The sequence below is a fragment of the Misgurnus anguillicaudatus genome, chromosome 3, assembly GCF_027580225.2.
Source record: "Misgurnus anguillicaudatus chromosome 3, ASM2758022v2, whole genome shotgun sequence".
NCBI classification, from domain to species: domain Eukaryota; kingdom Metazoa; phylum Chordata; class Actinopteri; order Cypriniformes; family Cobitidae; genus Misgurnus; species Misgurnus anguillicaudatus.
The window spans coordinates 29,508,864-29,534,679 of record NC_073339.2 but is presented as its reverse complement, the minus strand read 5'-3'; the positions used below and the strand labels follow the sequence as shown (position 1 = coordinate 29,534,679).

Here is a 25,816-nt window from a genome sequence, read left to right as displayed (position 1 = left end):
TATTTTTTATGAAATATCCCTTTAATAAGTGATACAAATTTGTGTTAAAGTGAAATAAATTTTTTTGAAGAACTTTGACCATTGAATTAATAAAAGAAACTGAAAATGAATAATAGACAATGTGCATAACAGTCCAAGAGTTAAATTTAAAATGTACAGAATAAATTTCTAACCAATCCCTGATAATGCAGTTTTAATTTAATTTTAATTTTTTGTTGGTGTTTTTTTATTTAGATGCTCTGTTGTGCTGTGATTCCTTGTTGTCTGATTTTATTCATTCGGTTTGTATTTACTCTTTCATTTGACCCTTTCCTTACAGCACCAATCACCAATGGGTTTGCAATGACATGAAATTGTATATATCAGGGCAAAACTTTATTTTTTGATGAATAATATTTATATATATAAATCATGGTTACATAAAGGGTATAGGTTGGTTGTTAAAGCCAACAGAAGAAAAGACGTTAATATGAGCAGTAAAGATTCTTTATTTCTACAGTACAATTTATTTTCAGAGGTTTACAAGAAATCAAAAACAGTATTAAGAAGAGAATCAAGTTTCATCGTATTTTCCCATACTAAACAGAAGATTATAAACATAAGCATAAGTCCCATTATTATTAATCAAATAAAGTTCCCACACCACAAACATCTTTTATTCAGTATCAGTAGTTCATTATCATTGCGAAGACACTCAGGATTGAAAGAAGCAATATTATCAAGGAACCACATAGTCCTGAGGCCCCAGATCCTACTTTGTGTCTGACCCATGTATCTGTAAATGCAGGATACAACATTTATAATGCATGGTATAAAATATCTATATACATAATCATTACATAATTGAAAATGTTATAAATGAACATTAAGTTTATTAAAGTATTGTTTACCTGAGTTTTCATCAGACCCGACCAGAGGACCCAGGGATATAGAAGCACTGTCATGGAACTCCAAAGACCTGCCTGCTCTCTGGTGGTATCCAGGGTAACAATGCTAAAGAATAAAAATTGGTAGTTAAACATAATATTCTGAAAACTGTACTTTATTTACTGCCAGGAAATATTTTACATGCATGCAGATGATTTTAAAGTATAAACTGCATTCAAAGTATAAATTTTTATAGGTATGTCAGCATGTTTGTTCCCTGGGTTCGAACACATGCCCTTCTCGTTGCTAGTGCTCTACCAACACAGCGATCAAGAACATTTTTGATTGATACAGACGATTTAAAAAAACATTAAAATGATTTGTAAACTCACTGCTCTGCACTGAGTGCTTGACAGAAGGCAGAGGTGAACACCACAGTGCAGGTAAATATCAGTGAAGTTTCCATCGAAAGTAAACATCCTAAAGGTGAACCGGCTGGATGTGGAGACGCCATTCTGGAGCAGCGCCACTGTCTTGTCATTTGGATTGGGACACCTTTGAATATTTGGAAACAAACTCTTTTTTTAGGTTGTTATATATAACTATAATTCTCATTCAAAGCAAGGTTTTGTTTCTTACTCTCCAACGATGAGGTTCCAGCGAAGGCTGTAGTCAGGATCATTCACAGGTGTAGCCCAACATGTGTCAATCACCAATGAAAACTGGCGGTAGTCAACCCCATCAACACGAACTTCAACAAAAATTTGCTGATTGAGCTCTGTGTCCACACTACCAGTGTAGGGTTGGGTGAATTCGGCATCTTGAAATGGAATCATCCGAACCTGATATCTCCCCTCACCTGCAGGAAGGTTCTTGTGTACAATGCTGTTAAAACAGTTGAGTGTAAAAATGGCTCAGTATTGCTATACATTTCATTTTTATACTTTTGTTTTCTGCTGCATAATCCACAGAATGTCCCATATAGTCATTATACAGCACAGAAAGTCATTATTCTGAGTCTCACCTCTCCAATGGATGGATTTCCATATTCAAGGAAAGTGTTTGGGTTTGGGGGTATACACAGTTGAAAGATAGCTTCAGAAGTCTCTTTCTGCTGATGAGACCATTGGCTGAATCCGGTGCCCCCATAATGAAGTTCTGATAGATAAAGTGAGTGCCATTTGCCTGCCGATCACAGAAATTAAATTAGACATTCAACTGATCAATTAAATCAATCAATATTTTCAAGTTGAATTATTGATAAATTATGGTTACAACTTTTGTCATACCACAAGATTTGTACCACAGATGTGGTTATCGTTATCAAAACCGAACTCCACTCTGTCATTCCGGATTGTTCCTCGGCAACTGGGGTCATTGAGGTGTAAAATGGCATCTGGAAAACCAGCCTCAAACAGCTGACAGCGAGAGAGAGATATGGAGCCAGAGCTGCTTACACAGGTTTCATGTGAATCTGAGAGACAAAAAACAGGCAAGAAATGGCCAACATTAATAAAAAAAGCTGAATTACTTGTCATTTTGTTGTGGGATGCTTCTAACCAAAAGTGTCGGGTTCAGATCTGGGATAGTCCTCGTTGCAGAAACAGCCATAAACATCATTTTGCTCCCCACACCATTCATCCTCAGTGCAGCTGAGCTCAGAACATGGGTCAATCACAGCTAAGAAGAGAACCAAAGAATGAATGAAATAGAAATAAAAAACATTTCTGAATCATTTTACGACAAACATTTGCTTCTGATGCAATGCTCTTTTAACTAAGCTATGAAACAACTTTCTTTTTCATGTCAAGGATTTTGACTTACGGCAAAGCAGACTTGAGCGCCATTCTGGGATCTGTAGCCCCAAGATGACACATGCTGTCTCATAGGCCTGCACAGCTGCACAAAACATGCCATTGGCAGGTGTGTAGAGACACAGGTCATAGACACAAGAGTAGTAGTAAGGTGCAGGGTCAACATGAAGATGGCAATGGTGAAAGGGTCCGGAAGTGTTGGTGATAACGCTACAGAGCTCAGAATACTCCTGTCTGAATTGACAGTCATCCGCATCATGGACCTGGTCACTGGCACCGCAACTGAGGACACAGTCATCAACAAAGATAAAATTCAAATAATTGGCCTAAAAATGAAGGCATGTTGGACCCCCTGTTTATGTGGATACCGTCTAATTTTGCCTACTTCTACAAAATGACAGATGAAAATTTTATTAAAATGTATATTACCTCTGAGAAGCACTCAGAAACACTTACATACTCTGTTTCTTACCCTGCGGTGCTGGTGTCTGATATCCAGCTGTGACCAAAGGCGTTGTCATTAGTAGCAAGGACTCCACTTGGCATTGCTTTGTCATCTGCAGGGTCCCCATTGAAATTGCCACACATTCCACATACTGATCCATGGTAACGCTGGCTGAGCCGCACTAGCAGGGTGCTATGACCATCGAAATGGATAAGGGTATCATTGAATGCATTCAGCACCACAAATCCTTGCTCCTCATATATCCCCACATAATCATTAATTTGAACAGCTGATGTGCCAATATCAATCCCGTTAACCTGAAAGCGAATTAGAATATTGCATATAAAAAAGATGTTACATGCATAAAAAATCCCTTTATAAGGACACCATTAAAGGACACTTAAAGCACCGTTTTCAGATTGTTTATGATGAAATAGGTACGGTATTCCGCGCCGAGAACCTTGTTTGTATTCTTGCAATTGGCAAAGGTGGATTATCGCCACCAACTGGGCTGGAGTGTCTATTATTCAAGCTCTCAACGGAAGAATGTACGGGTGTGAGGCGTTTGGAAAAATAGGTCCACAAGTTTACAACGAATGGTAAAACACCTGCTGGAAAGCATTTTTTGCAGCGATTTTGTGTGAGCATATCAGTGAACACCCCTGACCATTCGGTGAGTTTTCCGTCTTTGTAAACGAAAGTTTAATGCATTTTAGGAAGGATTGTTCCTGTGCACCTATACACCCATTGTAGAGGTGGGTGAAACGACAAACACCCGAAAAACTCTCGGGGCAGCTGCATATGTCGAAATTTCATCATAAACAATCTGAAAACAGGGCTTTAAGTGTAAAATACCGAACTTGTCCTTTAATAATGTAACTTACTTTGACTCTCCTGTTCTGTCCAATAGTGATTCGTGTCTCCACCCCATGCTGAGACAACTGGATTTCCACTACAGAGACAAATGACACCTTCATGTTCCCACGGTGCCTGTTAGTGGCCACCACCCGGAATGCCAGATCATCATTAGTTACATTACCGCAGGTGTGAGCAATCTCATATGAACATGTTCCCTAGAAAAAGCGACACCATTACTCTTTCCCTTTCTTTCATTCCCCCCAGAAAGGCATGTGTTTTATTAAGAAATCATTTAAGGCACCAAACAATATAACAATTTTTACTGAAATATGAACAAGGTCTTTGGGACTGCAAGAAACATTCAATCAGGTGTGTTGGAGTAAGTCGGAACTAAACTTTTCAGGATTCGGGACCTCAAGGAACATGGATTGGTAATCTCTGTTCCAACACCAGTTTAGAATGTTCAGTTTATAAATTGGGCTATTGACAGTTCATACCTGAAAGTGGGCAACAGCCCCATCAAAGGTGATGTAGTGAGGGTCGCCCCAGATTGTGCATGTGGACAGTTGACTGTAGCAGCCCTGGCGTCCGTTTTTGATTGTACACTCCATGGCTGGTGGGCAAGAGGATGCAGAGCAGCGCAGATCATTCGGGGCAAAACACTCACAGCGTTGGGAACATCCTGAATGATAAAACTGATCGCCAATCTAAAAACAATAACAATAATGTTGAGCTTCACATATCCCTAATGGAGTCAAAGAATATGTTCACCATTAAGTGTCATGGAATCATCAAATTTTTTGTACTAATTAAGTTTAATTCAAAATACTAATGATATCATCATTGTACCATGGTGTACCACAGCACACGTTAAAGGGGTTTGAGGAAATACACTTACTAATACTGTAGCCTACACTAAGGCTGCATAATGCCCTAAAATTGAAAACAATAATACTGGTGTGTAAATCCTACTGAAAACACAATGTTTTAATTCTCACATTATAGTAGAATCCATCAAGCAAGCAGCCACATTGCTCTACAGGTACACAACGTCCTGCACTTCTCACATATCCATCATCACAGAAACAACCCTCTGAGCATGTGTGTTCACAACTTGCATCAATGCTGCTGGCACATGTATGCCCACAGTCTGTGCCACATAGCTCATAGTGACTGTTCTCTGGACATGACATGACTGTAACAAATGTTTGATGTTAATGCCAAATGAAATTACAATATTATAATACACATTTTTTACGCAAATCATATGTATATCTCATCTCCAGTCACTTACCACAGGATGCATTTTCTCTCCAGGGGTAGACAACGGTATTGGCAGATTGACAAGCACTCACATAGGATTGGACAGAGCGACATAAGACATCATTGCGGTTCTCGGAGATGCACACATCAAATGAACAGTCATTAAAGTATGCTTGTGGATCAACAACATCATGGCAAAAGCTAAAAGGGCCCTGATTGTCTCTGATGGTGTTACACAAGGAATGAGCTATGGTCTGGTCTTGGCACGTAGGGCAACTGTCCCCACACCCATCATTGCATGTCATCCCGTCTTCGACCTTCCATTCTGCCCCAAACTGGCCTGCTGAAGGTACCAAAACACCTGAAGAAGTGAGGAAGTCATCATTACTGTTGCCATTAAAGTTTCCACAGAGACCACATGTAACTCCACTGTAGTTTGATGGTATGATGATGTTAACTGCCCAGGAGCCACCGTATGTCACACTGAAACCAAAGTTAGTTGATACAAATATGTGCTGTCCAGTGGAGTACACAGATACTCGACCAGAGTCTAGGAGGATGGGGAGGTTTCTGGTCTCTCCATCAACCTGTTTGAAAGTAAAGTAAAATTAACAGTTTGTTAATAATATGTGCGCATAATTGTCTATAATAAGGTACAAAATACATTAAGAATTGAAATGTTTTGGAAAGTAATACTAGGTTAAAACTGTTCTAACAATTTATTAGTTTAAATATTCATTTGGCCTCATAATGGGGCAAGCTTGTTAGTAATCATGGTGATAATGTTTACACTCATCACATATTTTCCACAAGGGTAAGGCTTACTTACAGAAACAGTAGAATAACCATTTGTGTCCTGTGACATGTGCACAAGATGCCCAGAGACATTGACAAAGACTTCAACAGTAATTGACACCTGGAGTCCACGCCATTGCGCATTTCTTGCATCGACCTGAAAGTGTGGAAGACCATGAGTATCATTACATACTGTGGCCAGCACATATCGGCATGTGCCCTGAAAGTCAAAGTAGACTCCATCAAAGGAGATGTAATGGGGGTCTCCTGAAGCAGAACAACTACCATGTGACCTGGCATGGCAACCGTACTCTCCATCCACTACACGGCAAACTTCCTGTTCACTGCAAGATGATGGCGTGCACTGGACGTTCCCAGTGTTCCCATCACAAACACAAAAAGACTGGCAATTCTCTCCATGCCAGAATCGCTCTGACGGCTGCCGATAACGCTCAGCATAAAGGCAACCACAACCCGTGGGGGGCACACAGCGATCTCCATTTAGCAAAAGCCCATCATTACACTGGCATCCTGCCTGGCATTGCAGGGAGCATTGAAAGGGAAAAGAGAGGCCAGGGCAAGATGCAGGACAGGAAGTTCCACATGTTTCAAAATGGGTATTTGGTGGACAGGTGGGATCTGGAAGTACAAAGCATGAGAATTAGTAAAATATAAGCACTTTCAATGAAATGACTTAACAAATCAGATATTAAGTTTTAGGTCTGCAAATCTCATCCCTTTCCAAGATGAAGAACTTACCACATTGGGTGATATTTCTCCACTCTCCAACTGCAATGCCACTCTGTTGGCAGAGAAGTGTGTAGCCTCGCAGAGCCTCACATAAGGCCTGTCTGGCACCTCTTGTCTCAACCAGAGCCTCAATACAATCTTGTATCCGCTGTGAAGGGTTAAGTCTTCTGCTGCACTCAGCAAATGGTCCATCATTTATGGCCATAATGCTGCAATGCTCACTGAACTGGCTGCGGTTTCGATAATGTCCTGGTTCCCAGTCAACTGTGTCCACACAGTGGGCTGATAGGGACCCATCGCGCCAGCTCTCTGCAAACATCTGGGGGTCATTCAGCAGGACCCCACCTGGGGTGTAATACTCATCATTAATGTTTCCATTCAAGTTCCCACAAAGACCTCCAATTGTACCATTGTAGGTGCTTGGGGCAGTGATTCGGACAATGTGTGGCCAGTCAACTCTAATGGTCACCCCGAAGTTTGTTTCCAAAACAAAACCCATCACACCACTGTGATAGATGCGAATCTGACCGGAACCAACACTGATGGGAAGACTAACAATCTGTCCATCCACCTGTACATTAAAATAAAAAAATCAAAGGTTAATTGATCTAACATTTGTTTTTAAATAAACAGTAAAATACTGTAAAATAGCCTAATAGTTATTACTACATAAATAGCTTATGAAAAATTTCTGTATTTGGACTAACCTGTACATTGCTACCTACTCCCATTTTAATAGAAACTTGAGTTCCTTGTGTCTCAAACTTTAGGAACCTGTCAAAGCTTTGAAGGCCTCTGGGTACCTTCCTTACTGTCAAATCAAAATGGGGAAGCTGTGATGGCCCCATTACCCTTGCAAGGGTCAATCCACAAGCTCCTGAATATCTGAAGACTTGACCATCAAAGGTATAGTATGAACCCAGTCCTTCAACTGAACATGTAGCATAGCTGATGGGCCTGCACCCCCTTACACCATCATGCACTTCACACACCTCTGCTGAACCACACTGATGCTGTTGACAGACCATTGTCCTACTTCTGCAAATGCATTGTCTTCCACAATTCTCATCCAACAAAACTGACTGTCCCTCAGCATAATAGAATCCCTCGAAGATGCAGCCACACTGTGCTTCAGGAACACATGTTCCAGCACTGAAGATGTATCCAGCATCACAAATACAGCTCTCCTGATTGGGCAAGGGACAGTTCATTGGAGCAAGGGGATCGGTGCAGGTTGCAGGGCAGCTTGTTCCTTGGGGTTCAAAATGACTGTGCACAGGGCATTGAATCTCTGGGAATGGAACATAAGGAAAATGCCTAAATTGATTTGATCTTTCAGTTCACACAAAGATTGAATTTGTTAAATTCAAAACTGACATATACAGAATAAATACTGTGACAAATCACTTACCGCAAAAGCCCTGCTGTCTCCATTGCCCTGGTTGTATACCCCGCTGTTGGCATTGAGCAGCATACACATTAAGAGCCTGACATAGAATTGGTTGATAACCTTCGCCTAAGCAGAGATCATAGACACAGCTCTCAATGAAGATTTGTGGTGCAAGCACTGAATGGCAAGCAGCAAAAGGGCCAGAAACATCTCCTAGGATCCCACAGTGGCTTCTGTCACCGTAAAGGTTTCTTTGATATGTGCTACAAACAGCACATGCCAGACCGGTGCACCTGACAGCATGACATCCAGGGTCTGTGTCTCCCTCTGCCATCCAAGAGTTGGCAAAGTCCACATCTGAACCAAATATCTCCCCAGTAGGGGAACGGAAGTCATCTTCAGGACGCAGGTTGAAGTTCCCACACAGACCACATGTGCCATTTTGGTATTCATAGGGTACAGATATGGTGACATAGCTATAAGCATCATATGTAACAACCAGGCCAAAATCTGTGCTGATGGCCAAGGAAAAACCTGATCTATAAACCTGAATGGAGCCATTTCTTAGGGTAAATGGTGCTGCTACAAATGTGTTGTTAACCTGTACAATGATGATAAAAGAATTTAGAAAAAAAGGACACATTACTGTGTTCAGGTTAGATTTACAGAAATACTGTGATACTACTAACCTTTGCATCATAATAGTGACCTTTGACCAGTTCAATTTCTTTATCATACACAAACACTCTAACCATCCGGGTCCAAGACACATGCGTGCTACCCCGATGCTCGTTTTTGCCCTCAATGCGATAGTATGGCAAACCATTTCCACAAGCCTAATTAATGATGTAAATGATGAATCACCAAACCACGGACAATTGTATTAATTCAATTAATTAGCAACACTATTGAAAACTAACCTCTGACAGAATATAAGTGCAAGTTCCTTGAAAGTGAAAAATCTGATTGTCAAAGGTGTAGTAATGAGGATCACCAGAGATGACGCAGGTTTGCCGTTGAACGTTCTGACAGGAATATTGGAAAGCAGCTGAACGACAAGCTTGGGAATAAGTGCAGGGCTGTATCCTGCATTGGAGGCCACTTCTGGTACAGGTGCATCTTTGCTGGCAGGTGGCCTCAGTCCAAAATGAGTCTCCCAGCTGCACTGGTGAACCTGCCATAAAGGTTTTACAGATATTCGCATCTAAAATGATTCTTTAATTACTGGAATTCTTTTACCCAAGTGTGGTGGTGCAAATTGCAAGGAGACCGTTCCCATTATCACTGCACGTGTAATATGCACATAGGATAAAATAAAAAATAAAATTACCATTAAACTGACAGCCAGTTGATCCATAATCTGTTCTGAAGGCCCATCTGCCTGGCACATTGACATTGCTGCTGTATGTTAAGCCTGTAATGTTATTTGGAAATGATGCAGTAATCGAGAAATGATGACTTCCATCGGCAGTGTCATAACCAGCCTTAAGTTAAAACAAACATGAAGATTTAGCCCTGTACAGTTACTCAGACTAACAGATAAACATTTTTCATGTGAAGCATACCTGTACATATCGCTGTGTTGGAGCAATTGTACCATAATTCAATAAAACAAATGAGAGCTGGCTGTTTGAAATCAAAACCAACTGGAAAGATGTTTCCTTAAAAAGATGAAAAAAGCACTGGCTAACAAAACAAAATATTTGATGTACAACAAGACAACATTTTGTGGTACATGTTTATTATTACTATTTGAAATGATTTACTGTTTAGAAAGAGTAACAGATTTATATAAAAATCAAGCTGGGCTTCTTACTGTTCCTGAAGTGGGGAAGTATGCAACTCTATCCCATGTTGCAACAAAGACCCATGAAGCAGTGAAGCTTAGGCTAGGAAAGTATTGATTTACATCTTGTGTAGCTTGTGTAAGGACATTGCCGGAAGTATATTGATGATATGAGACAACACCATTAACACGAGTATCAAGATCTGTCCAGAAACCAGCAATGAGGTCTTTGGCAACAGCTGGGAAATGGTATGGACTGTAGCTGTACCATGCTCCATCAAAAGTCAAGTGTCCATTGTCGTTGACCTGAAACAGACTTGGATTTATTATCATGAGATAATAAGTGCAATTCATAAAAGTGCATTTCAAACTTTTTATTTTTACTTAATGTAGCAGGATTAGTTGAGCTGTGATTGACAGCTGATTTCACCTATCAGGAAGGGGCAGTCCCTTTTTAAGAGCCGATTGGCTGCTGCCCGGGATGCGTCATGTCCTGTTTTCCCCCTGGGTGTTTGCAACGTTAGCGGCAGGCAGGGTTTAAATTGGGCCGGGGCCGTCCGATGCTAAGCTCCGGCACATAGGCTGAAGGTCTCGCTCTGCTCATGCCAGTCTACCCGCTGCGCTTGTGCGTGTGTACTCGCTGCGCTGGTGCGTGTGCACTGACGCGAAGGGAATAAGGTGTTTCCATTCATTATGGGGCATACTCACCAACGCAAATTCAATGATTTGCGCGAGTAGATTACATACAAAGTCAATGCAAAGACGCAATCAGGGGCGATGCAAATGACGCGAATTGGGCGGTGCAATAGCCGCGGAAACACGCGCTTTTCCTTTTAAACGCGTCTTCGCGCAAGTTATACAACTCGAGCGAATAAACTCAGGAACTTCAAGAACGGCTTTCACACAGGATCATTTGACATTGTAGAGACAGAGAGAGAGAGAGAGCGTGAGAGAGAGAGAGAGAGAGAGAGAGAGAGAGAGAGGGGGGTAATAATGGTGCCCACGTCGAGGAAACTTAATAGAAGACTAGAAACGTGTTAAGGACTAAAGTATGTATGTCACTCATCTAATTACAGTATGTTAACTGGATAACACTGCATATAACTCACTGTATAGTTTAATTACACAAATCAAACCTTACGATTGTTTTAGCTGCCGACCAGCATAGGGAATCTCTATTGCTAATTTAGTAGACATGTTGATGATACAGTACTGTGTGTTGTACCTTTTCTTGTTAATTTAATCTTTTGTAGCCTATCTTATGCATATAGAATTATTCAAGGAGGTTGATTCCTTTTACTTCATTTAAAGTTTGATCAATTGTGCATAATAACATGTGCAAAAAATGGATATAGGGTGTCAAACTCATAGATTTGCATAATTTAAAATTCAGACACTCTTTATGAAATATTTGTGGTCAATCTCTGGCACAGATTTAAAGTTGAAACTTATCAAATCCTATCAGAGGTCCAGAATGTCATTAAAACACACCAGTAGCTTTGCTGTCATCAGTATTAAACATGTTACCCCTTAAAGTACCCTCCCCGCAGAGCCCCCCCACATAACAAATCCCAATTTAACCCCTGGCGGCAGGTGAGTTCTTGCTAACATGTTATGGTTAGCAGTTTTAATCTGTGTTTGTCATTTAAAAGTAATATGTTGGTTTTAGTGTTGTCTGTCGTGCTGGTGCCCTTGTGCTGTTAGTGGTGTACGTGATGGTGTACCCTCAGTTGGCTATTGGTTTTCCTGCTGTTGGTTAACATGTGCCGTAAAACAGTAAATTGTCTGGGGTGGTATCACTTTTCGGTAAGTGTCTAGCACAAAGTCTTAATGTGTGAGTGTATGATGTTGTGTGTAGTTTTAATATTATATTTGTTTACTGCAGTGCTGCAGTGTTGCACCGCTGTCACCGACGTCATTATCTGTGCCATTGCACACTGGACTGTGTACTGTCTGGTTCTGTTGTGAGCCTAGCGTTTACGCTCCACGTGAGACGTTACTATGTAAGAGCCGAGGGTTCACTCTCGGTGTGAGAGAAACGAGTCGCTTTCCATTGGCTCTGCTTTTAATGCATCAATTATGTTTTCTTGTTTTTTTCCTTATTTTCGGGGATTATAATTTGTGTTTGTGAACCTGTTTTTGGGTTATGAGCAATGCTGTTGACATTCTGGATTGCTCATTATAGCTGGTTCCTGAGAACCTTGCTTGTCCATAATTGTGATCTCATTGTTAACTGTATACATCTTCTGTACTGCCTTACTATTTCCCTGTGGTTTGGACTAGTATAATTACTTGTATTAATTGTTATAAATTTATTCTCTTTTATTGTTTGTGGTGGTCGTCGGCTTTGTGAAATAAGGCTGGTCGCCACCATTTTGTTTTGTGTGACCCAATTATTCATAGTGTTTTGATTTGTTGCAGGAGCTGGGGTCCCACGAGTGGATGGATCTGTCCGGTGATGGTGCTTCCTCCTCAGTGGGTGCTGTGTAACACTTGAAGTGTGTGGTTGTGTAAACTGAATGCACAGTGGGGTGTGTGTGTGCCTTTTTGTAACCCCACGTCTTGTGTGGTTACGAACTTGTGTGCCTTACTGCCTTTTTGGGTGTAAGGAATATTTCCCTGGGTGTAAGTCCCGAGGTGGCGTAGTCGGAATTTTATGCAAAATCTTTGCTTTCGTCATGAAGCTAACCTCTCACCCCCTCGTCCTGCCACATTAAGAAAATCTAAGAGCTTGGTATAAGGAAATTTTTTTAGATAGTTTATTTGAAAAGTAACATGTGACCTGTAATAAGAAAATCTTCGTTTTTTGTCAACTGGAGACAAAAACTTAAAATCCATAAAGGATTTCCTCAGACTAAAGCAGGAGTGGGGAACCTGGTGGTCCTGGAGGGCCACTGTCCCGCAGAGTTCAGCTCCACCCCCAATCAAACACCCCTGAAAAATCTAATTCAAGTCTTCAGGGTTGCTTGGAAATAAAATTTAGGTGTGTTTGGTTAGGGTTGGAACTAAACTCTGCAGGACAGCGGCCCTCCAGGACCCAGGGTTCCCCACTCCTGGACTAAACAGACTTACATTAATTTGACTGTATGAATGTCCAAAAAATAAAAACTGTTGCAGAAGGATGATCACAGGTGAACTCCCATCATCACTACGTCCATTCACTGTGTCTCCAGCTCCAAATGGATAGAATACACTACTGTCTGAAATCAATAATAGATTGAGTATTAAAGGTGCACTCTGAACTGGTATTACAGTAAATGACATCTGAACTGGCTCGTAACTATCCTAATAGTACCAAATCTTCTAGACTCATACTGAAGCTAGGCTGTTTGTTTTGTTTTTCCCTATATATTTAATGCCTATTACGGGCTTTCTTGAGTTGAGTTTTAATGATCTTTGTGTGCATTTTAGGTGGATCATGTTGTAATTGGACTGTTATTTTCTCTCTTCCTACAGCACTGGCTGTGGCCAGCATGTGTTATGCTCGGTGCTCAATGTATTCTCAGTCTGTGCCAGACCTGTGGGTAATTGTGGCTTATTTCATTCTGCATCATTTCTGGACATACAATGTGGAAATTAATATTTGTAATGAGAGCCATCATGGCTCCCTCTGCTGGCCTCCAGAGGCTTCTCCCTCACATCTCCTTCAGGACTCCATCAGCCAGAACCCCTTGCACCACACCGAGCGTATTGTATTGCATGTCTTTATTGTCCACTAAGGTGGAATTTCTTTGGCTCGGCATCACATAAAAGAAACAAAAGGAACTACAAAATAATACATAAAGGGGCGGTTTGCCGGACAGGGATTAGCTTAATCCAGGACTAGGCCTCAGTTTAATTAGAAAATATAACTAGTTTTAACAAACATGCCTTACTAAAAACATTATTCGTGTGCATTTTGAGGCAAAACAAAGGTCACTGATGTATTTTAAGATATGTAAGTTCAAGTTGTTTTCAGTTTGGACAGCTCTTAAAAATGTTAAACTCAAATTGGCTTGGGGCCATTTCTGAAATTGACATTTAATCGGAGGGCCGCAGAGCTATTTTAAGGTTAAAAAAGTACAATATTTCTGTAAATTGACTGTTAAAATTCTATTATTTAATGTATAATAAAAACAATGTTTTTTATCTTTTAAATATACACTATTTTATATAAGTAAATAGTTTCTTAACCTTCCCTTTTATAACTAAGGCCTATTAAAACATTGCACTAACTAACAAATAAAATTTCTGTATACATTTATAAACTATTATAAAAAAATACCATAAGTGTTTGTGTTTTGATTTATTTTGGATTGTTTACAGTCATAGTATTGATTTATTATGTTCCATCTTTGTTATTCCACAGTTTTAATGAATTTGCTAATACAGGTATTGTAATGGTTTTGTTCTGTGTTTACTTGTGTTCTGTGTATTTTTGTATTTTGGACTTTTATTTTGATACCCTGCTCTGTTCTGACTTTTATTTTGATATTCATCATGCCATGTCACAGTTCACATTTCCTGTCTGTCTGTATATAAGTCACTTCCTGTTCACCTGTTCCTGGCTGAATATTATATATAGTAAGCCTGTCTGTTACCTGTCTGAGACCTGTTACCTGAATTCTGTTTTTGTTATCTGTTTATCTGTTTAATCTGTTACCTGGATCTGCCTGTTTTTTGACTTGTGCCTGTTACCTTGGATTTTGATTGTTACTCTGCCTGCCCTGAACCTAGCCTGTATTTGGATTTCGATTATTGGATTACCCTGTTTGGATTTGTTTGCTGGCCCTTTTTGGGATTTTACAATAAAACACCTTTTGCACATGGATTCTCCTCTTCATCGCTTTCTTTAAAGCAACCCCGTTACAGAATAATCAGCCACAACCGGAATCCAGCAAAGGTCAGTAATCTCCCACCAGCACCATGAAACCTGTTTATGCACTACTTGCACTCCGTCAGAACCACCGTCCGATTGAGGAATATGTTAAGGATTTTTTGGACTTGAGTTACAAGGTACATTTTGATGACATTACTCTGAAGAACCTGTTCTATAATGCTTTGGACGAATGGCCGCGCTTGTGTATGCCACGTGATATGTCTGCCTGGTCCCTGGAGAGTTATATTGACTTTGCTTTGTTACTGTGTGGCTCACCATTTACTGTGGGTGTTGCGGATACACCTCCAGTGAATTTACATAACCCATCAAGCCATTTCATGCCGGTTCTGCCCAAACCTGAATATGTCATGCCTGATCATAAAATGGCCGCCACCATGCTTGCTCCCAAAATGGCCGCCATCCTGCCTGTCCCTAAAATGGCCGCCATCCTGCCCGTTCCCAAAATGGCCGCCATCCTGCCTGTCTCTGCACCTGTTCTCGAGAGAGCTACAACCATTCCTGCACCTGAGCTTCAGAGGGCCGTCGTCACCACCACACCAGCACTTAGGAGGGCTATCATTCACCCTGCACCTGCCATCAAAATGGCCGCCATGCCTGAACCAGCTACCGCTGAGGTATGTCTTCTTGAATATATACTACCTGAATTTGCCATAGCCCTGTGGTGCGTCTGGTCTGCCTTCTGCTCTGTTATTCCCGAGGTTCCTCAAGGCCCTGCATCTGATTCATCCGACTCATCTGATTCATCCGATTCATCTGATCTGCCCGTCTCATCTGATCTGCCCGTCTCATCTGATCTGCCCGTCTCATCTGATCTGCCCGTCTCATCTGATCTGCCCGTCTCATCTGATCTGCCCGACTCATCTGATCTGCCCGTCTCATCTGATCTGCCCGTCTCATCTGATCTGCCCGACTCATCTGATCTGCTCGACTCATCTGATCTGTTCGACTCATCTGATCTGCTCGACTCATCTGATCTGCCTGATCTGCCTGATCTGCCTGATTCGCCTGATTCGCCTGATTCACCTGATCTGCCTGATTCACCTAATCCGCCCGACTCCTCTGATTCTTCTGATTCATCTAATCCATCTGATTCATCTGATTCGTCTGTCCTGCCCGACTCATCTGATTCGTCTGTCCTGCCCGACTCATCTGATTCGTCTGTCCTGCCCGACTCATCTGATTCGTCTGTCCTGCCCGACTCATCTGATTCGTCTGTCCTGCCCGACTCATCTGATTCGTCTGTCCTGCCCGACTCATCTGATTCGTCTGTCCTGCCCGACTCATCTGATTCGTCTGTCCTGCCCGACTCATCTGATTCGTCTGTCCTGCCCGACTCATCTGATTCGTCTGTCCTGCCCGACTCATCTGATTCGTCTGTCCTGCCCGATTCACCTGTCTTGTCTGATTCATCTGGTCCACCACCTGGGACATCGCCACCCTGGGCTTTGGGAGCTTTCCCAAGTTTTTTTTGGGGGGGGGTAGTACCCGGACACAGGGAGGAGGCAGAGGACACCAAGGCGGAGGCCGAAGTGTGCTCGGACCCTTCCTCTCCCTGTGTTCCAGGTCTATTCCTGCCTCATGATCTAGCTCCATGTCTGCCCCATGACCCAGGTCCAAGCCTGCCCCATGACCCAGGTCCTAGCCTGCCCCATGACCCAGGTCCTAGCCTGCCCCATGACCCAGGTCCTAGCCTGCCCCATGACCCAGGTCCTAGCCTGCCCCATGACCCAGGTCCTAGCCTGCCCCATGACCCAGGTCCTAGCCTGACCCAGGTCCTAGCCTGCCCCATGACCCAGGTCCTAGCCTGCCCCATGACCCAGGTCCTAGCCTGCCCCATGACCCAGGTCCTAGCCTGCCCCATGACCCAGGCCCGCATCTGCCCCATGACCCAGGCCCGCATCTGCCTCATGTTCCTGGACCATCCTGGCCATATGACCCAGGACCTCCCCTGAACTGCCCTGCCTTTGCCAAGAGGTCCTGGCCCGCCCGCCCACCCTCTATTGGACTTTGTAATTTGTATGTTGGGCTCCGGGAGTCGCCCTTTAGAGGGGGGGTTCTGTAATGGTTTTGTTCTGTGTTTACTTGTGTTCTGTGTATTTTTGTATTTTGGACTTTTATTTTGATACCCTGCTCTGTTCTGACTTTTATTTTGATATTCATCATGCCATGTCACAGTTCACACTTCCTGTCTGTCTGTATATAAGTCACTTCCTGTTCACCTGTTCCTGGCTGAATATTATATATAGTAAGCCTGTCTGTTACCTGTCTGAGACCTGTTACCTGAATTCTGTTTTTGTTATCTGTTTATCTGTTTAATCTGTTACCTGGATCTGCCTGTTTTTTGACTTGTGCCTGTTACCTTGGATTTTGATTGTTACTCTGCCTGCCCTGAACCTAGCCTGTATTTGGATTTCGATTATTGGATTACCCTGTTTGGATTTGTTTGCTGGCCCTTTTTGGGATTTTACAATAAAACACCTTTTGCACATGGATTCTCATCTTCATCGCTTTCTGTCTAGGACTATTCTAATCCGTGTCTGGGAAACCGCCCCAAAAACAAAGACCAATATCCATTAGAATATCACATTATCACATCACAGTATCTCAAATTACACTTGTTTTATCAATTGTTTGAGGAATTAAGAAATTTGATAGGATTTGAGATAAAAGACCTCTTAAACACATTTTTATCTGCTATATCGCCTGCCTGATTTAATAGGCTCAAACAGACCAAAGAGAGGATGAGAAGCATCTGCTACGTAGAATGCCTCTTGCCCTCTTCTTTGTTCTTTCTGCATATAGTTGTGCCAAGGGCTTCTGTGGCCTACTGACAATTTTGCCTGCCATTGACACAACTCTAGAAAGCTTATTCTTTAATTTACAGTTTAAATGCTCATACCAGGTGGTAACATGAAAAGTTAAAACACTCTCAACAGATTATCCTGTCTCTCTGTTTTTGAGCCGTGCCTGTTAATTGCTTATGGTTGTTTGTTGCCTGCCCTGACCTACACTTGGATATACTATTGTTTTGGATTGCCTACGCTGTTAATGTTTACCTGGTTGTTAACCCTTGCCTCTATGTGGATTACTTTTAATAAAATCTAAGCTGTGTTTCACTGTGTATGACAGAATACTTCGCCACACAAGATCCAGCGGTTTACTTCATCCACTCCGGTCAACTTCTCTAAACCAGCCATGGACCAAACAACCAAATCCAACTTCAACAATATTTCTACAGGTATCACAATCCATTTTAGAATTACACACCAAAGATGGACCCAGGAATTTTGTGATTTGATCTATGCCAAGGATACCCGATAGAGGAATATGTGGAGGAATTTCTAAGTTTAAGCAATCAGGTGAACTTTAAGGATTCGGCTCTAAAATACATTTTTCACTTTGGTTTAAGACACACTATACGATATCTCATGCCCCATACAGTAGTCAGGAAGACCGACAGTCAGAGACAGGTAAGAGATGATAAAGTGATTGTATCAGTTTCATAGTCATCATGATAAAGGTTATTAGCCCCTAAAATAAACATCATTCCATTATTTAATCACACTTATGTTGTTTTAAAACATAACAGCTTTTAATTTTCTGATCAGGAACTAAAGGGGTCCTGTATGATTTATTAAAGTCATTTTAAGAATCAGTGCAGGTTGTTGTTAATAAGTTTATGAATCGGGTTATGCATGCTACAAGCATGCATGATACACCTGGAAAGTAAACCTGATTTATAATGTATAACGAAAAGTACAGTCTGACTTTTTATAAATATAAATTCTTTTATAAATTGTTAGTAGCCTATTCAGTAAACTTTTAATATACATTTTTTTTTCAATTCAATTCAATTTTATTTATATAGCGCTTTTCACAATTGGTGATTGTTTCAAAGCAGCTTTACATTAATCATATATAATATAACATAAACTTTAATTCAATTCAATTTATGTGCCAGCATCTCTGGAATGCCGTCCAGACACCCGAGACTGCATGCCCATTGTACGTGGCTCCCCACCCCGTGTTGGAGGCATCTGTGCACACAATGGCATGCCTGGATGTCTTGATGATACCCCTGCTCTGAGGAATGACGGGTCTGACCACGGGGTGAAATGGAGATGGCACGTAGGTGTTATCCTTACGCGATGCTCGCTGGTTAGCCACGCTCTCCTCGGGACTCGGTCGTGAAGCCAACGCTAAAGCGGTATCATATGGAGCAGCCCGAGTTGTGGAGCAGCCCGAGTTGTGGAGCAGCCCACAACTCCAGTCTGAACTTTTCATGTTACCACCTGGTTTGAGCATTTAAACTGTAAATTAAAGAATAAGCTTTCTAGAGTTGTGTCAATGGCAGGCAAAATTGTCAGTAGGCCACAGAAGCCCTTGGCACAACTATATGCAGAAAGAGCAAAGAAGAAGGCAAGAGGCATTCTAGCAGATGCTTCTGATCCTCTCTTTGGTCAGTTTGAGCCTATTAAATCAGGCAGGCGATATAGCAGATAAAAATGTGTTTAAGAGGTCTTTTATCTCAAATCCCATCAAATTCCCCAATTCCTCAAGCAATTGATAAAACAAGCGTAATTTGTGCACACAATGGCATGCCTGGATGTCTTGATGATACCCCTGCTCTGAGGAATGATGGGTCTGACCACGGGGTGAAATGGAGATGGCACGTAGGTGTTATCGTTACGCGATGCTCGCTGGTTAGCCAGGACTCGGTCGTGAAGCCAACACTAAAGCGGTCTCATATGGAGCAGCCCGAGTTGTGGAGCAGCCCGAGTTGTGGAGCAGCCCGAGTTGTGTAACAGCCGCTGCTGCTGCCATATGACCAAGGAGCTTCTGAAATTGTTTCAGCGGGGCCGCACTCTTGTCTTTGAATGTATTAAGACAAGTCAGGATGGACTGTACACGTGCTACTGTTAGACGTGCGGTTAAATTTACCGAATCCAGTTCCATACTGAGAAAAAAGATCCTCTGTGTGGGGCAAAGTTTGCTCTTTTGCTAGTTGACCTGAAGACCGAGACGGGCGAGGTGTTTGAGCACACAGTCTGTGTGATCGCAAAGCATCTGATGGGACTGGGCTATTATTAACCAATCGTCGAGATATGCTAGAATGCGCACACTACTCTCTCTCAGGGGTTTTAATGCCCCCTCGACAACTTTCGTGAAGACAGGAGGAGAGAGAGAAACTCCAACCGGTAAGACTTTGTACTGATATGCCTGCCCCTCGAAGGCAAAGCGGAGAAACAGCCTGTGTCGGGGGAGTATCGAGACATGAAAGTACGCATCCTTCAGGTCGATGGCTGCGAACCAATTGTTTGGACGAATGCATTGAAATATGCTTTTGTGCGTCAACATTTGGAATGACAACCTGTGAAGTCCTTAGTCCAGTGAACGCAGGTCCAGGATCGGTCGCAGCCTGACACTTTTCTAGGGTACAATAAAGTAAGGGCTGTAAAACCCAGATTTCATCTCGGCTGGAGGAACCGGCTTGATTGTGTCCTTCACCAATAGGACAGCGATCTTGGCACGGAGAACGTGCAAGTCGGCGGTTCTCACCGTAGTGAACCTAATGCCTGCAAATTTGGGCGGGCGGCAGGCAAATTTAATCGCGTAGCCGAGGCGAATCTTGCATAATAGCCAACGCAATGGGCTGGGAAACGTTTCCCATGCTCTCAGACATGAAACGAGAGGAATAAATGGCACGATCGAAGTACTCGCAGTGAGGGGAGCGGAGGTGGTGGCTGCTGCAGACTGTGTGGGCACAGCAGCAGCAGTGTTGTGTGGTGTAACACTCACCTTTTTCCGCTGATCGGTGGCAGAACTGGAGGCACTCGGTTGTGCGAGACCCAGTAGTTATGACGCACCTGCGGGCGAAAGAGGAGGGGGAGGACATAGGGTTTTGTGCCCGTACGTAGCTCCCGCACTCCTCTGAAGACCTGGAGAAGGAAGAGGAATTCGCTCTTTTTGTGGTTTTGTGGGTGCCGGCGAAACAGAAATTAACAAAAACCAAAGATTCCCTACCTGGCCCTCCTCCGGGGGGCCAGGGGGGGGGTGCCTTCACCATCTCCCGAAGAGTGATCCCCTCCATCTCCAGGTCGCCCGTCTCAGGGCCACTTGGCCTTACGCTTTCCATCTCTTTTGGCAGGCTGAGAGGGCAGGGCGGGCTGCTGGCGACCGGTTCCTCGCTTCTTTGAAGAAGTGCCCCAGGGAGGAGCGGGGGTGGCTGCGGCAAGAGGCAGATTGAGGAGCTGATGTCGAGGGGCCAGCTGCAGGTTTGCAACGTGGCAGGATCTTAGCGATGGCCTCAGTCTGTTTCTGAGCTGTCGAGAAGCGCTGGGCAAAATCTTCTACCCTCTTGCCGAACAGGCCGGCCTGGGACACCGGAGCATCTAGGAGTTGGATATGATCCTGCTCCCACATGTCGACCAGGCACAGCCAGAGATGGCGGTCCTGGACCACCAAGGTGGACATCCCACATCCAACCCCCTGTCTTTAAATGCTGCCGAATCGTGACCACCCTTGTGGAGGTCACGCAGCGCCTAAGCCTGGTGCACCTGCAACAATGCCATAGCATGTATGGCTGAGGCTGCTTCCATACAGGCACAGTAGGCACATCCTATTAGTGCAGAGGAGTACCTACAGGCCCGTGAGGGCAGGGTTGGACGATCCCTCCAGTGAGAAGCTGACCCGGCTGGACATAGTTGCATCGCAACCAGGGACTCTACCGGAGGAAGATCGGTATAACCCCGAGCAGCCCCACCATCGAGGGAGGTGAGGGCTGATACGCTGTGTCTGGGAGAAAAAAGGACTTTTCCACGACCGTGTCAGTTCCTCATGCACCTCGGGGAAGAAAGGTACCGGAGGATGGGACTGCACTGTTCTGGTAGCCCCAAGGTACCAATCATCGAGGCGAGATGGCTCGGGAGGAGATGGTTGACACAACTCCAGTCTGACCGCCTCCGCTGCCTGAGCGAGCATGGCCGTCATTTCGGGGTCGAGCACAGGGTCCGCCACCTTTCCAGAAGGAGGATGCGGGTCCGACACGCCATCCGAACACCAAGGCCCCCCCTCCAATGCTACGGACGACATAGAATCCCGTGTGGTACCGATGGTTTCTAAGGACAACGTAAAACACGCGCCCCCAGTCCCCATCGGCACCTCCCGCTGTGGATCAGGGTGCTGAACTTGGCAGCGAACTTGTTCAGCACCGTTATACGCAAGTCATCTCTCGCTAGCTTCATGGCAGCCTTTTTAGCATCGAAAGGCGTGGGAGGGAGGCGGCGATCCCGGGGATACGCCACCCGACTGCGCAGATCCACCATAGTCATTTTCCCACAAATGAGACATGAACTATCGCGAAGCGCCTCAAGCACCCAAGCATGAGAGACAGCAATCTTGGCCGTCATGAGGATTCATGTACAGCCCGCATCCAGAATTTGCTCATAGCTGGAATGTTATTCTTAAAAGGACGCCACCCGACCTGTGACACAAGAGAACGTCTGCCTTTACAAAGGCACAAGTTCAAATTTGTGCTGCTCTCTTAGGGAAATCACTCTTTGATGTTAGTGTGTGAGTTGATAGAGCACGCAGGGGAAAGGCAAGGGCACACTCACATAAACACTCAAAAAGAGAAACTGATTAATGCTGCAAGGCTCCACTGAGGTGCTGTCTGTCCTACCAACTTTAACACGCAGATGTCCCAGGAAAGGAATAGCTTCTCAGGAGCAGATTGCTGCCGGCTTTCGAAACGAATAAAGATTTGATTATTGCACCTGCCTCTAATTAAATACCCGCACGACTGGGCGGTGCGGCAGATGCAAATATCTGCATGCCAACTTCACTGGCCCTTTTAAATAGTTTCTCGAAGTGGATTTGTCACCGTGGAGCGGTTTCCCAATTCGTAAGGGAACTATGAAATGCAAAGATCTTAAATATTGTTACACATCAGATATGTTCTCCAACAGTTAACCAAACATTTACTTAAGACATAACACATTATATCTGTGTGAATTCTTGTCAAATAGATATTTTTAAGATTATTTTAAGATATTTGTAGATTTCTTATATTAAAGGAACAGTATGTAAGAAATGTATATCAATGAATCATAAAATGGCCCCGAAATATCACTAGACATTAAGAAATCATTTTCATTTCAAATACTTATATCACTGAGAACAGTAGTCCAGTGGAGATGCAGCCCTCAACTGATGTTTATGTTGTCATGTTGTGTATTGGCTACCAGTTGTGTGACTGCAGTACCAGTTTTGGCCACAATCCTACATACTGTTCCTTTAACTATGGCTGAATCCGAAATCACATACTTACTAAGTAGGTACTGAATTTCCATGAGTACCTACTTAACGTGCGCTAAGACAGTACAGTACGTACATTCAGGTTAGTATGGACAGCATCCACCATGTTGACGTTATCATGCGACCTATGACGTAGTAGACTTGTTCGAGTTCATGCGAAACCACAAGAAACGACAGGAGGACCACATCACAATACCGCGAGAGCGACCCGAAATCAGGCTTCTCCGTAAGATTTCTGGAATCGCTCTCACAGTACTTTGATGCCATCCACCTGTGGGTTCCTGCAGCAGTGAATGAACTCGAACAAACCCAATAACAGGCATGAAAACGTATGCATGTGTATAAGGGACAGGTGTCACAGTTGTCAACTGTGTTCTGTGTGTGTTAATTGTGTCAGTCACTGATCATCAGCATCCCCTGGACTCATCAGTTAATTACCTGCCTCGTGTCACCAGCTGTTACCTATCACCTTGTGTATAAATGCTTTGTCTTGGTTTGTGTCTTTGTTGGATCATTGTTCTATGTCACCAGTTGTTTGCCATCTATATTACTCCCTGGAATGTCTACTGTTTGTACTGCTGTGTGGCGGAGTGGCAATCGGGAGAGTCGGGACTTTTCCCGGTGGGCCGGTAGTGTTTTAAGGCTGCGAGGGCTGGTCTGATAATAGCCGTGCTTTCAGTCTTTAGTCATGCACTCCGGCCACACTAAAACCTATTTATCATATATTTAATATGGTTCAGCGCTCAAAATGTATCTGGCCGCACCGCTCACTCTATCAAGCCCGTCTCCCCTGGAGTTCTATCAGCCAATCAAAAAATAAAGAAAGAGGCTACACAATAGCCAATCAGAAAATAGGACTGTTGTATTTAACGCAACAACAAGAATTGATAAACTGTAGTAGATACTGTACACTTTCTAAAAGTTCAAAACACTAATATCTAAGAATTCTACTACAGTTTATTATTAGCACACTAGTACTAAGTATTTTTCATTTGGGTATTATATTACAATTATTTTAACAGATTTTTTAAAATCTTATCGGATTTTCAGATAAGTCCGGTTCCTCAAAGCAACTGTAAACTTACCTCACCAAAACGTAAGGCCCACCTCTCCCCTCATTCGATTGGACAATGGAAAGACGCGAATGACGTCGGGCGCTTCTCCGCTCTCAGCGCTCCCTCAAAAGCACATGCTGCGGCTGGCGGCAAAAACCGCAAGGCGCTCGGCGCATATAAACAACGCGCAAACACTCCCTGCCCATAGAATATCATTTAAAAAAGGCAACTAAACGCTTTTGGTGTGATTAGCCCCTTACAAAGCAAGCATGTGCATTTATCCTCTGGGTTTCCCACACAACAGGATTTGAATGTTTGTTGAATATTTGCGATTTGTGATTGGAGCTGCTCCAATGTGTTTCTGAGCAGATTCAATCACTCTTAACCACACGCAGCACAGAAAAATTAGCAAAGATAAAAAAGACAACCACCAAGACGATCGGGAAAATTACATATTGTGCCTTTAAGCACAATATTTTATTGTGTTTTAAGCACAATAAGATTTTGTTTTTGAGCAGATAAACAAGAGGCTTTTTTGCTGCATTATTTAATTATTGTAATGGACAAAGAAAGGTCAAAAATAAGATAAAATGAGGGGAGGATTACCTGATGTTTGTCCATTGATTATTTCACCTATTAAATATAGAAAAAAGCATAATAAATTAATATAAGCGATGGATCTAGTTACAGTAATTCACATATTTGAACTTAACGTACCAGCTGTTGTTTATTTAAAGTAATACATTTAAAATAAGACAAATTTAGATTTTTGGTTTATTGAAATTCCTTTGTTCAACGAAGGAAAACAGCTTAAAATTTTCTGATTTTGATTATTTCAGATCACATTTTATGAATGAATTATTTTTTTAACCGAATAATGATACTTTCTTATTTCTTATATCTGTGACAATCAAAGTATATACAGTAAAGCACCACGTCTACCATTACATATTCAGTAATACTTGGTTATATTTACATTCAGATGTCAGTTAATATAAACACTCACCATGAATCAGAAGCAGCAGTGACACATAAAGTGAGGTTGGAAACCTCATTATGACAGACTGCAACACCTTAATACAGACGCAAATATTCATTTATGCTCAATATTCACACATTCAAAATGTTTCTATATTGCAAACATGTATGTTCCAGTTACTGTGTCTATTTGTAACATTTAGATAACTAAAAAGTGGCATATCCATGTAGTAGTTAATCAATACTTTTTGCAAAATTATGCAATATATTAGTATAAACAAGAGCATCAAAGCCAGAGTACTGAAATAAAGTCACGTTACCATAAAGTGCTGCTACAGAACAAATCAAGAAGTTTCTCTCTTCAGCAGCTGAAGCAGATACAGTGATGGAGAACTGCAGGTCTTATCAGTTTATAATGTGGGTGGACCATTGCTAAAACCAAAAGTAGTCCTACACCTGTATCATAAACCAGTTATTCTGTATATTTTGTCTTCATTTCAGCAGGAAAAGTGTTTTTTGAGCAGTTTGCTTCCTTGTTCCCTGCACTCTATGATTCATTGGCTTTGCAGATATCACAAAGGGATTTTTGAGTTGGACAAAAATGACTTAAAATAAAACAG

The 25,816-nt window shown here is 42.7% G+C and overlaps 1 protein-coding gene across 1 annotated transcript; it reads right to left on the bottom strand.

The window, feature by feature from the left end:
* Positions 1-470: 470 nt before the first annotated feature.
* LOC129444601 (alpha-tectorin) lies at positions 471-25,601 on the bottom strand. Its single transcript, XM_055205348.2, has 26 exons — positions 25,517-25,601; positions 25,225-25,291; positions 24,825-24,851; positions 13,041-13,168; positions 9,999-10,274; positions 9,748-9,843; positions 9,513-9,666; positions 9,103-9,356; positions 8,872-9,018; positions 8,204-8,783; positions 7,500-8,083; positions 6,802-7,363; positions 6,077-6,681; positions 5,279-5,834; positions 4,983-5,179; positions 4,482-4,691; positions 4,011-4,199; positions 3,154-3,443; positions 2,692-2,963; positions 2,428-2,547; positions 2,157-2,341; positions 1,892-2,052; positions 1,507-1,752; positions 1,260-1,422; positions 891-993; positions 471-775 (listed from the first exon to the last, which is right to left on the bottom strand). The coding sequence occupies exons 1-26, from the start codon at positions 25,517-25,519 to the stop codon at positions 666-668; spliced, it is 6,285 nt and encodes a 2,094-aa protein (XP_055061323.2). The 5' UTR covers positions 25,520-25,601; the 3' UTR covers positions 471-665.
* Positions 25,602-25,816: the final 215 nt, after the last annotated feature.

Excerpts from the sequence above, each read along its gene's own strand:
- LOC129444601 (XM_055205348.2), bottom strand. Across the intron at positions 13,169-24,824 it reads AATCAATGGACAAACATCAG|ACAGTAGTGTATTCTATCCA; the intron begins GTAATCCTCCCC and ends TATTGATTTCAG. Across the intron at positions 2,548-2,691 it reads GCGCTCAAGTCTGCTTTGCC|CTGTGATTGACCCATGTTCT; the intron begins GTAAGTCAAAAT and ends TTCTCTTCTTAG.